At 37.5% G+C, this 13,588-nt stretch overlaps 1 protein-coding gene across 6 annotated transcripts in view; it reads left to right on the forward strand.

Annotated features, from left to right (window-relative positions):
* Nucleotides 1-3,052, forward strand: part of LOC139073465 (zinc finger protein 571) — a 34,932-nt gene extending 31,880 nt beyond the window's left edge. For all 6 annotated transcript variants that reach the window (XM_070557487.1, XM_070557489.1, XM_070557488.1 and 3 more), the window contains one exon: nt 934-3,052. In XM_070557487.1, the coding sequence (XP_070413588.1) occupies nt 934-2,627 (1,694 nt within the window). In that variant the 3' untranslated portion in view covers nt 2,628-3,052. The remainder of the gene's footprint in view (nt 1-933) is intronic.
* The last annotated feature ends 10,536 nt before the right edge of the window (nt 3,053-13,588 follow it).

Here is a 13,588-nt window from a genome sequence, read left to right on the forward strand (position 1 = left end):
AAATAAAGCAGAGGATGAAACAAACTCCTTGCTTTGATTAAGCATGGGGGAGGCAAACAAGGCACAAACTTAAAAAAAAAAAGGATATCCATTAGTGATAAATGCATTCTAGGTGCTATTATATATTGCATGTTTTTGATAATGTGACATTTCAGCAGACAACTGAAATGAGAGAGCGAGCCATGCAGATATCTGGGGGAATTTTCCAAAAAGTAAACATGGAGGCATGTGCTTGTCAATTTTGAACAGCAACAAGGCGATTGTGGTGAGAGCAAAATGAATAACTAGGAGAGTGGTAAGAGATGACATTAGAGAAGTTGCCAAGGCAAACTCATGTAGGGTCTTGTGGGCCATAGTAAGTAGGACTTTGGGTTTTATTCTGAGATGGTAAACTCTTAGATTTTTAGTAGGGGAGTAATACAATATGAATTCCATTTTAAAAGGATTCCTCTGGCTGCTGTGTGAAGAAAAATTGTAGGGGCAAGGTTGAGAGCAGAGAGACCAGTGAGAGACTGGTGGCTTGGCCTAGGGTGGTAGCAGTGGATGTGATCAGATACTTGATAAATTTGACAGGAGAGCTAATAGGATTTCTTCATAGATTGGATATCCACCCAGACGTTTGTTTGTTTATTTGTTTCAGCAGGGAGAGAGATGTTTTGTTATTTTATAAGCTTCCTTGGTGATTCTACTCCACTCCAAAGTTGGAGAACCACTGACTTAATCTGTTCTCCTAGTTACTTTCCTCCCTATAAACTCCTTTCATTCTGTGTTCTCTCCTTGTGTCCTTTTTTTAATTGCACAAAATATTAGAGCACTATGTAAGCCACTCTATTCTAATGTGAATTTTCATTTTAGCTACCATTTTTATCTTAGAAGTTTCATTTCTCCTTGTAAACAAAAACAGCAGGAATTTTCTTTCTTGTTATCTTACAGACTTGGAATCCAGTTGTGGGACCAAAAAGTCATCTCCAGAAAAAGGAACTTATGAAACGGAATCACTGCAGTGGAATTATATGAGGAAACCTGTCAGCCATAACCTTAAGCACCATGATCTTGGAGATAATATGGAGTGCAAAGACAAGTTTGAGGGTCAACAGAGAAGTCAGGAAGGACTTTACATGCACATGAAAATCACCTGTGAAGAAAAGCCCACTCAAAGCCATTCCACATCCCTTACTCTTCATCAGATAAATCCTACCAAGGAAAAGTTGTACAAACGTAAGGAAGGTAAACAAGCTTTCAGCTACCTGCCATGCCTTATTCAACATGAGAAAAGTCATAATAAAGAGAAACACTCTGAAGTTAAGAAGCGTAGGAAGACCTTCAGCAAAAAACTAACCTATAGTCAACATGAGAGGATTCAGAATGATGAGAAACCTTATGAGTGTGTGGAATGTGGGAAAGCCTTTGGTCGGAGTTCTGATCTGATTCAACATCAGAAAATTCACACTGATGAAAAACCTTATCAGTGCAAAGCATGTGGGAAGGCCTTTATTCGTGGTTCACAGCTCACTGAACATCAGAGAGTTCATACAGGAGAGAAACCATATGAATGTGAGAAATGTGGAAAAGCCTTTAGTTATTGTTCACAATACACTCTCCATGAGAGAATTCATAGTGGTGAAAAACCCTATGAATGCAAGGAATGTGGGAAGGCCTTTATTCTTGGCTCCCAACTTACTTACCATGAGAGAATTCATAGTGGCGAGAAACCTTATGAGTGTAAGGAATGTGGAAAGGCCTTTATTCTTGGTTCACACCTTACCTATCATCAAAGAGTTCACACTGGTGAAAAGCCTTACAGATGTAAAGAATGTGGGAAGGCCTTTTTATGTGCCTCCCAACTTAATGAACATCAGAGAATTCATACAGGTGAGAAACCCTATGAATGTAAAGAATGTGGGAAGGCCTTTTTCCGTGGCTCACAACTTACTTACCATCTGAGAGTTCATACAGGTGAGAGACCCTATAAATGCAAAGCATGTGGGAAAGCCTTTATTTCCAATTCTAATCTTACTCAACATCAGAGAATTCATACAGGTGAGAAACCCTACAAATGTAAAGAATGTGAGAAGGCCTTTGTCTGTGGCAAACAACTTAGTGAACATCAGAGAATTCATACAGGTGAGAAACCTTTTGAATGTAAGGAATGTGGAAAGACCTTTATTCGTGGTGCCTATCTTACTCAACACGAGAAAATTCATGGTGAAAAGCATTATGAATGTAAGGAATGTGGGAAGACCTTTTTTCGTGCCACACAACTTACATATCATCAGAGAATTCATACAGGTGAAAAACCCTACAAATGTAAGGAATGTGACAAGGCTTTTATTTATGGCTCACAACTTAGTGAACACCGGAGAATTCATAAAGGTGAAAAGCCCTATGAATGTAAACAATGTGGGAAGGCCTTTATTCGTGGCTCACACCTTACTGAACATCTAAGAACTCATACTGGTGAGAAACCCTATGAGTGTAAGGAGTGTGGGAAGGCCTTTAGTCGTGGCTCAGAACTTACTCTACATCAAAGGATCCATACTGGTGAGAAACCCTATGCATGTGTCCACTGTGGTAAAGACTTTAGACGTCATTCACAACTCACTCAACACATGAGGCTTCATAATTGAGAAAGCCTTGAATATGATTTAAGATAGGAAACTTTCACCCGTCTTCAACAGCTCTGGAATATTAGAGAACATGTTATATTGTGTTTGTAATGAATGTAGAACATCCTCTTGCTTGTGCTCAAAATCAACTCATTTTTAGAAAGCCTGTATTAATGAAGGTAGAAATGACCTCTGGAACCCGGTAAACATTTTTTAAAAAATCTTTATAATCCTGGAATGTAATGCTGAATTATATGCTTTATTGAGCACCATCTCTATTTCACCATTTCTTAACTGTGAAATTAGATAACTTACTTAAGCTCTCTGTGCCTCAGTTTCTTTATGTGTTAAATACTGTATTATATGTGTACTATATAATATGTATTAAATGTATATAATGATTAAATTATAAATGATTAAATACATGTAACTCCCTTTGGACAGTATCTGATACTCAGTGTGATTATCATTGCTATTGTTGACATTATTATATGCTATTCGAGAAGTCAAATGGTAGGACTATTTTATGAGTACAGGAATGTGACAAAAGCTTTAGAATATAAGGGTTTGAAGGCCTCCATCTCAGAGCTCATAAATTTTGCTGCACCAGAAAATTCATACTGGAAAGTAATTTTATGGGAGAAATTTCTTTAAGGTCATAGAGCTTTTTTGTAATATCAAGGAGAGGTGATTTTTCTACAACAAATTCCAAAAGCAGAAGTCATTCTTCCACATTTTCTAATTACTACTTTAAGGGAAAAAGAATTTATCAACAAAATGATAGCCAAGGTAGCTCCATTTTTTAAAAAAGATATAAATTATTATTGTCTTAAATGAGAAATCTAAACAAAATTTAGCCACTACAGTTTTCTTTCTTTTTTTTCTAAAGATTTTATTTTTCCTTTTTCTCCACAAAGCCCCCTAGTACGTAGTTGTGTGTTTTTTTTTCAGTTGTAGGTCCTTCTAGTTGTGCTATGTGGGATGCTGCCTCAGCATGGCTTGATGAGCGGTGCCATATCCTCACCCAGGATTCAAACTGGCGAAACCCTGGGCTGCCGAAGCAGAGCACGCAAACTTAACCACACGGCCACGGGGCCTGCCCCTACAGTTTTCTTCATTATCTGAATCTAATGTATTCCTGATAATATGTTGAATAGTAAATTTTCGGATGCCCAAATTTCAGAGCTTACATTCCATAATTTTATAAATAGGAAAAATGATAATGTTTCTAGCTCATTCAAATACCCTAACTTATTTTCCCAAGTACAACTTAAATTCAACTTAAACTACCTAATGACTTCTCTTGGGGATTTTTGAATAATATAAAACATTTAAAACTCCAGTTAGGTGCCGGCCCTGTGGCCAGGTGGTTAAGTTCATGGGGCTCCAGCTTCAGTGGCCCAGGGTTTCGCCAGTTTGAATCCTGGGCATGGACATGGCACCGCTCATCAAGCCATGCTGAGGTGGCATCCCACATGCCACAACTAGAAGGACCCACAACTAAAAATACACAGCTATGTACCAGGGGGCTTTGGGGAGAAAAAGGAAAAATAAAAACTCAGTTAACAAGTAATTAATAAGCAGATAATGTTTGTGCATGCAATGATTTTGAATATTATAAAGTATGAATTATGTTTTCCTTCCACTCGAACAAATACTATGATGATAAATAATGAAATGTATCAGTACATAATGGACACAAATAACAGTAAAATAAAAGAAAATGACAGTAAGTAATAATGAGAGTAAAATAAAAGCCATTGATAGAAAAGTTGAAACAAAAGTTCCCAAGACAACACTTGCCTTTTCTATATGTGATACACTCTGCTGTTTTCTATCACATTCTAGTAAACACTACACCCACTCAGTTGTCTTCATGACTTAATACTGTTCATTATCCCCACTCTGAAAGAGTGGTTTTACATATATATTCCAAATGTTAATTCACGATTTTTAAAACTGCAAAAAAAAAAAAAAAAAAAAAAAGATAAGGACGATTGAAAACCATTAGAAGTCCCTGAATCATTCGTGTGACTCCTGTGATGCCAGTGGAGTCCTGCATTCTCTGCTCAGCTTGGACAAACTATGCATCATTGCTCAGTCGTTTAGAATTCAGGGATTACCATTATTGCCAAACTAAATTTAAAGAAAATGTAAGTAATAAAATGTTAAGGAGAATGTTATATGCTCTATCGATAATACCTCTGCCAAGTAACATATTTGCATGTTAACAGCCTTTTGCAGAAAATACCCTAAGACAGACTCCCAAAATACATTCAAGAAATAATAATCTCCAAAATGCCATTGGAGAAGAGGGTTCTGCCTCATTGCGTATAAGGCAGCGCATAACTAAATTCCCTTATTGCCACAACGAATTCCATGTTGAACAAGCCAAATTAAAGGGTTAGAAGACCTGCAATAAAGAAAAATATTACCTTTATTCAACTCATTGTTTCCCAGTCCTGACCATGAATCCCTTCTCTTCCATAAACACACTTTGAGAAATACATCCTTGACCAAAAGGAATAATACAAGAGGAAATTTAGGCATATGGCAGTTAATTAAACTTGGTGGGGAGTGTAGTGCTGTCTGTTCTACAGTCAGTCACCACACAATTCAGGGACAACCCTCTAGCTCAAGTTTTTACAACCTTTTCCCTGCTCCCTCATCAGCTAGTTGAATTTAATAAGGTTTTTATTCTTGATGCTGTTACAAGATTGTTTAACAGGAGAAACTTGAATGAGTATTAGTTATCAGAATTGTTATATTTATTTCATAAACCAAATTTTGAAAGAGTTTCCTTTTTCAGGTAGTTGGGAGGAGATAGGAATGTACCCTAAGGACGGGATTACTAAGGACAAACAGAAGTTGTGCCGGAAATGTTGCTTAGTTGCTACTTTAAGATATATTGATAACACCATAACTGGTCAAAATTAAGTTTTACTTTCCTTACATGCATATAATTCTTTTCAAAAGTCATTACATTCCTCCTGGGCCACCTCTGGTGACCTAGTGGTTAAGTTCAGTGCACTCTGCCTCAGCGGCCTGGGTTTGGTCCCCAGACGTGCACCTACACCACTTCACAGTGGCCATGCTGTGGTAGTGGCTGACATACAAAAAGGGAAAGATTGGCAACAGATGTTAACTCAAGGTGAATATCCCTCAGCAAAAAAACAAAAACAAAAACAAAAACCACTACATTCCTCTTAGAAAATTACATAATAAAGTTTACCCCATACCAAAGAAATAGTGCAAAAAAATTTTTTTTCTTGGATTCATAATAGTTTACATCAATGTGAGATTTCAGTTGTACATTATTTCTTGTCTGTCACCACATAAGTGCTCCCCTTCATCTCCTGTGCCCACTCCACCCTCCTTCCCCTGGGAACCACTGAACTGTTTTCTTTGTCCAAGTACTTGTTTATATTCCACAGAAGTGAAATCATCTGGTGTTTGTCTTTCTCAGACTGGCTTATTTCACTTAGCATAATTCCTTCTAGGTCCTTCCATGTTATGGCAAATGGGATGAATTTGTCTTTTTTTTCTGGCTGAGTACTATTCCATTGTATATATACACCACATCTTTATCCAGTCATCAGTCGATGGGCACTTGGGTTGCTTCCATGTCTTGGCTATTGTGACTAGTGCTGCAATGAACATAGGGGTGCATATGTTACTTTGGATTGTTGATTTCAAATTGCTTGGGTACATACCCAGTAGTGGGATAGCTGGGTCATATGGTAGTTCTTATTTTTAGTTTTTTGAGGAATCTCCATGCTGTTTTCCATAGTGGTTGCACCAGTTTGCATTCCCACCAGCAGTGTATGACAATTCCCTTCTCTCCACACCCTCTCCAACATTTGTTATTCTTAGTCTTATTGATTATAGCCATTTTAACAGGCGTAAGGTGGTATCTTAGTGTAGTTTTGATTTGCATTTCCCTGATGATTAGTGATGTTGGACATCTTTTCATGATGTTGGCCATCTGTATGTCTTCTTTGGAAAAATGTCTGTTCATCTCCTCTGTCCACTTTTTGATCGGGTTGTTTCCTTTCTTACTGTTCATTTGTGTGAGTTCGTTATGTATTATGGAGATTAAACCCTTGTCAGACATATGATTTGCAAATATTTTCTCCCAATTGGTGGGTTGTCTCTTTGTTTTGATCCTAGTTTCTTTTGCATTGCAGAAGCTCTTTAGTCTGATGAAGTCCCACTTGTTTATTTTTTCTTTTGTTTCCCTTATCTGAGAAGACATAGTATTTGAAAAGATTCTTTTTAGTTCGATGTCAAAAAGTGTACTACCAATATTATCTTCCAGGTGTTTTATAGTTTCAAGACGTATCTTCAAGTCTTTGATCCACTTTGAGTTTATTTTTGTGTGTGGTGTGAGATAGTGGTCTACCTTCATTCTTTTGCATGTGGCTGTCCAGTTTTCCCAACACCATTTATTGAAGAGACTATCTGTTCTCCATTGTATGTTCTTGGCACCTTTGTGGAAGATTAACTGTCTGTAGATGTGTGGTTTTATTTCTGGGCTTTCAGTTCTGTCCATTGATCTGGGTGGCTGTTTTTGTACCAGTACCATGCCATTTTGGTCACTATGGCTTTGTAGTACATTTTGAAGTCAGGGATTGTGATACTTCCAGCTTTGTTCTTTTTTCTCAGGATTGCCTTAGCAATTCAGGGTCTTTGATTGCCTTAAATGAATTTTAGGATTCTTTGCTCTATTTCTGTGAAGAATGTCATTGGGATTCTGATTGGGATTGCATTGAATCTGTAGATTTCTTTGGGTAGTATGAACATTTTAACTATGTTTATTCTTCCAATCCATGAGCAAGGAATCTCTTTCCATCTCTTTAAGTGATTATCAATTTCTCTCAGTAATGTCTTATAGTTTTCATTGTATAAGTCCTTCACCTCCTTGGTTAAATTTATTCCTAGGTACTTCATATTTTTAGTTGCAATTGCAAATGGAATTATATTCTTGAGTTCTCTTTCTGTAAGTTCATTATAAGAGTACAGAAATGAAACTGATTTTTGTAAGTCGGTTTTGTACCCTGCAACTTTACTGTAGTTGTTAATTATGTCTAATAGTTTTCCGATGGATTCTTTAGGGTTTTCTATATATAAGATCATGTCGTCTGCAAACAGTGAGAATTTTGCTTCTTCACTCCCTATTTGGGTTCCTTTTATTCCTTTCTCTTGCCTGATTGCTGTGGCCAAAATCTCCAGTACTATGTTGAGGAAGAGTGGTGAGAGTGGGCATCCTTGTCTTATTCCTGTTCTCAGAAAGATGGCGTTCAGTTTTTGCCAAGTGAGTATGATGTTGGCTGTGGGTGTGTCAGATATGGCCTTTATTCTGTTGAGGTAATTTCATTCTATCCCCATTTTGTTAAGAGTTTTTCTCATATATGGCTGTTAGATCTTGTCAAATGCTTTCTCTGCATCTATGGAGCTGATCATGTGGTTTTTATTCTTCATTTTGTTAATGTGGTGTATCACATTGATTGATTTGCTGATGTTGAACTATCCCTGTGTCACTGGTATAAATCCCACTTGATCATGATGTATGATCCTTTTGATGTGTTGCTGTATTCTGCTTGCCAATGTTTTGTTGAGAATTTTTGCATCCATGTTCATCAGCAATATTGGCCTGTAGTGTTCCTTTTTTGTGGTGTCCTTGTCAGGCTTTGGTATCAGAGTGATCTTGGCCTTACAGAATGTGTTATGATGCATTTCATCTTCCTCAATTTTTTGGAATAGCTTGAGAAAGATAGGTATTAAATCCTCTCTGAAATTTTGGTTGAATTCCCCAGCGAAGCCATCTGGTCCTGGACTTTTATTCTTTGGGATGCTTTTGATTACTGTTTCAATCTCTTTACTTGTGAATCGTCTATTCAGAATCTGTATTTCTTCTTGATTCAGCTTTGGGAGCTTGTAAGAGTCTAAGAATTTATCCATTTCCTCTAGAATGTCCATTTTGTTGGCATATAGTTTTTCATAGTGTTCTCTTATAATCCGTCATATTTCTGTGGTGTCTGTTGTTATTTCTCCTCTTTCATTTCTGATTTTGTTTATTTGAGCTTTCTCTCTTTTTTTCTTTGTAAGTCTGGCTAGGGGCTTTTCAATTTTTTTTATCTTCTCAAAGAACCAGCTCTTGGTTTCATTGATCCTTTCTACTGCCTTTTTTATTTCAATAGCATTTATTTCTGCTCTGATTTTTATTATTTCTCCCTAATGACTTTGGGCTTTCTTTGTTCTTCTTTTTCTAATTCTATTAGGTGTAGTTTGAGATTGCTTATTTGGGATTTTTCTTCTTTGTTACAGTGAGCCTGTATTGCGATGAATTTCCCTCTTAATATGTCTTTTTTGCATCTCATACGGGTTGGTATGGTATGTTTTCGTTTTCATTCGTCTCCAGATGTTTCTTGATTTGTCCTTTAATTTCTACAGTGATCCATTGGTTGTTCAATAGCCTGTTGTTTAGTCTCCACATCTTTGTCCCTTTCTCAGCTCTTCTCTTGTAATTAATTTCTAGCTTTATAGCATTGTGATCAGAAAAGATGCTTGTTATTATTTCAAACTTCTTAAATTTATTGAGACTTGCCTTATTTCCCAACTGATGGTCTATCCTTGAGAATGTTCCATGTGTGCTTGAGAAGAATGCATATTTTGTTGTTTTTGGATGGAGTGTTCTGTATATGTCTTTTAAGTCCAACTGGTCTAGCTTTTCATTTAATTTCACTGTTTCCTTATTGATTTTCTGTCTGGATGCTCTCCATTGACGTGAGTGGAGTTTTGAGGTCCCCTACTATTATTGTGCTATTAATGATATCTTCTCTTAGTTTTGTTACTAGTTGCTTTATGAACTTTGGTGCTCCTGTGTTGGGTGCATAGATATTTATAAGTGTTATTTATTCTTGATGGAATGTCCCTTTGATCATTATATACTGCCCTTCTTTGTCTCTCTTTACCTGTCTTATCTTGAAGTCTGCTTTGTCTGATGTAAGTATTGCAACACCTGCTTTCTTGTGTTTGCCATTAACTTGAATGATCGTCTTCCATCCCTTCACTCTGAGCCTGTGTTTTTCATTGAAGCTGAGATGTGTTTCCTGGAGGCAGCATATTGTTGGCCCTTGTTCTTTAATCCATGTCACTACTTTGTGTCTTTTTATTGGGGCATTCAATCCATTTACGTTTAGGGTGATTATCAATATATGAGGGCTTAATGCTCCATTTTATCACTCGTTTTCCAGTTCTCCTGCATTTCCTTTGTTTCTCATCCTGTGTATTTTGGTCTACCAGTTGAGTTATGTAGTTTTTTATGTTGTATTTCTTTTTTTCTCCTTATTTGTTATTTGTGTCTGTTCTGCTTTTTTATTTAGTGATTATCCTGAGATTTGTATTCAAGGTCTCGTGGATAAGATAATCCCTTTTCTGATGGCCTCTAATTTCCTTAGACTAAACTGATTCAGTCCCGTTCCTCTTCCCCTCCTAAGTTGTTTTTCTCACATCTTATTCCATCTTGTGTTATGAGTTTGTGGTTAAAATGACAAGATTATCTTTGTTTTTGGTGTTTTCCTTCCCTTTGTCTTTAATGCTATACCTGAGTATTTGCTATCCTGCTCTGATTCTGTCTACATATTTAACTCCTTACTCCGTGCCTTGTAGCCCCTTTCGCTCTCTCTCTTTTTTTTTTCAGATGTGAGGGACTTCTTGAGGATTTCTTGTGGGGCGTGGGGTCTTGTGGCTACGAACTCCTTTAGCTTATGTTTGTCTGGGAAAGTTTTTATTTCTCCATCATATCTGAAGGATATTTTTGCTGGATAGGGTATTCTTGGCTCAGAAATTTTGTTGTTCAAAGATTTGAATGTCATTCCACTTTCTCCTAGCCTGTAAGGTTTCTGCATAGAAATCTGCTGAAATCCTGAGAGGGGTTCCTTTGTAGGCAATTTTCTTCTGCCTTGCTCCCCTTAATATTCTTTCTTTGTCATTCACTTTTTCCAGTTTCACTACTATATGTCTTGCAGTAAGTCTTTTTCCTTTGACGTATTTAGGAGATGTGATAGCTTCTTCCACATGGATTTCCATCATCTTCCCTAGGTTTGGGAAGGTCTCTGCTATTATTTCTTTGAACACGCTTTCTGCTCCATTCTCCTTCTCTTCTTCTGGAATACCTATAATTCTTATGTTGCATTTCCTAATTGAGTCGGATATTCCTCAGAGACATTCTTCATTTCTTTTTAGTCTTAGTTCTCTCTCTTCCTCTATCTGGAGCATTTCAACATGTCTATCTTCAGTTATGCTGATACATTCCTCTATGACGTCTACTCAACCATTCAGGGAATCCATATTTTGTTTTATTTCTCCCATTGTGTGTTTCATCTCTAATATTTCTAATTGATTCTTCTACATAGTTCCGATCTCTTTTGTGAAGTAGCTGCTAAACTTGTCGAATTTTTTCTCTACATTCTCTTTTACCTTGTTGAGTTTTTTTATGGTAGCTGTTTTGAATTCTTTGTTATTTAGATTACATATTTCTGTGTCCTCAGGACTGAATTCTGGGTACTTGTCATTTTCTCTCTGGTCTGGAGATCTAATATAATGTTTGATATTGCTAGAGGGCATGGCTCTGTTTTTTTGCATTCTGGTGTTATTTGGTCACAGCTGCTGACTATCACCACTGGGTGTGGGTCAAGAGCCATGTATTCTGAGCCCTCTGCCTTCAGCTGTGATCACAGGTGCTGGAGCCATGTGCTCAGCGGATTGGGGAGGGGTGCTTTCTCCTGTGTGCTCTCAGGGTTTTCTCGCTCTGCTCTTGCTATCTGCTCTTCTGGGGTGTTGGCTTGATATGGTCACCCCCTGTGAAAGCTTTTGCCCCAGTAGAGGACTTCCCTCTATGCTACAAGGACCCTCCAGGGATCCTTGATCTTCCCACAAATGTCCCCTCCCCCATTCCTTCCCTCTCAGAGGCCTTCTGTGGTCCTGGATCACAGTCTTTAGGGGAGGGAGCAAAGTTTTCTCTCACCTCATTCCACCTCCTCCAAGGGGGCCTCCAGCCTCTCTGCCCTCTGTCATTTGGCTGCGTTGGTCTCTCTGATGTTTTTTTGTGTTGTGTTTGGATGTCCTCTGTTGGAGTATGAATGTCCTTTTTGTTGTACATTGGAGGGGAGAGACTACTGGGGAAGCTCGCTCCATCATGATGCTGACATCACTCTGTATTATCTTTCGATATTTTCTTCTGTTCTCAAATATGGTCCACATTTGAGTCTAATAAGAGTATGTTTTAATGGGATAACCATCCATTTATCTGTCACTTGCTGTATTTTTTAAAACTTTTTATTGTATAAAATTTCAAAAATATACAAAAATAGAATAATGCACAGTGCTGTACCCATCACATATTTTTAATAATCAATCTTTTTTTTTTCACCTTTCTTGTTTCATCTTCCAATCGTTTTTGGGTGGGATGTTTTAAAGCCAAACCAGTATATTATATCTATGTATTTCAGTATGTATCTTGAACAGTTAAGAACTTATTTAATATCTGCAAATTTTTCCATTTTTAAAGATTATACTTGGTTTATCTGAGTCAGGATTTAAATGAGGTCTGCACATTGCCTTTGGTTGGTGTGTCTCTTGTGCACCTTGCTTTTATGATTGTAAAAATACTGCAGAATAAAATAGGAACATAGTAACAGCAATGCCATGAAATATCCTACTCACTCCCCCCAAGCTGAGTATTCAGGTTATTTATTTGTTGCTGTAAACCATTGCAAAAAATATCCTTATATGCTTATTATTGCATGTTGGTCTTTTTATTTCTATAGAATATATTCCTACAGATTAGATTGCTAAGTCAAATTATGTGTACATTTTTTCTTTTAATACATTATGCCAAATTTTGAAAAATTCAATTTATATTCTCCTTAATAAATGTGAGAGCTCATTCTCCATAACATCACCAGGGGCAAAAAATATGGACTTTGTTTGGAGCCAGGATGGAATAACAAGTTTAAATAAGGACAGTGATCGCTGACAGAAGATAATAAAATGAGGTGAGCACTACAGTCACACCAACTTTCTACCTGGAGACACATTCTGGATAATGAGAAAGGTGGTCTGAAAGAGAGCATGCTGGTTTTACTGTGTTGAGAAGATGGAGATCAAAGAGACTGACACGCCTGGAAGTTGTAGGACAGTTCCAGAGAGAAGGGAGCTATGCAGAGAAGAGTTTCAGGAGTGTGCAAAGTGTCATCTTTAGTCTTTCCTAATATTAAGTAGTGCATGTGTAGGGTGTGATCCTACAAGACTGGGCAAAACATAACAGGGAGCTGCAAATTGGGAAATGCCCAGAGCTGACAGAGGGCAAAGAGGTAGTCTACTGACCCTGGTGATCACCTGTACCATTAGGTAGATAGCCCAGAAAAGTCACACATTAGGAGAAGAGCTAAACCATCTCTAAAGCAAACACTTCAGACCTATCCAAACTGCTTTTTTAAACTTCAAATGAATCAAGCCAATTTACAAGTAGCATAACTGTCTTCAGAACAAAGCTCAATACTCTAAAAGAAATGTAGGGGCTGCCCAGTGGCCAAGTGGTTAAGTTTACGTGCTCCGCTGCAGCGGCCCAGGGTTTCACCAGTTCGGATCCTGGGCGTGGACATGGCACTGCTCATCAGGCCATGTTGAGGTGGTGTCCCACATGCCACAACTAGAAGGACCCACAACTAAAATATACAACTATGTACGGGGGGGATTTGGGGAGAAAAAGCAATAAAAAGAAAGAAATGTAACAATATCCACCATTCAATACTGTTAATTTCACAATGTCTAGTATCTATATAAAGAAACAGAAAAATGTGACACAAAACCAGGAAAAATCAATCTGTTGATCCAGACTGAAATTGCAGGGAAAATTGTATTAGCATAACATTTTTAAGGAATCGATTTTGCTCAATATACTGAAGAATTAAAAAAAA

Source organism: Equus przewalskii, chromosome 9, assembly GCF_037783145.1.
Source record: "Equus przewalskii isolate Varuska chromosome 9, EquPr2, whole genome shotgun sequence".
Lineage (NCBI taxonomy): Eukaryota > Metazoa > Chordata > Mammalia > Perissodactyla > Equidae > Equus > Equus przewalskii.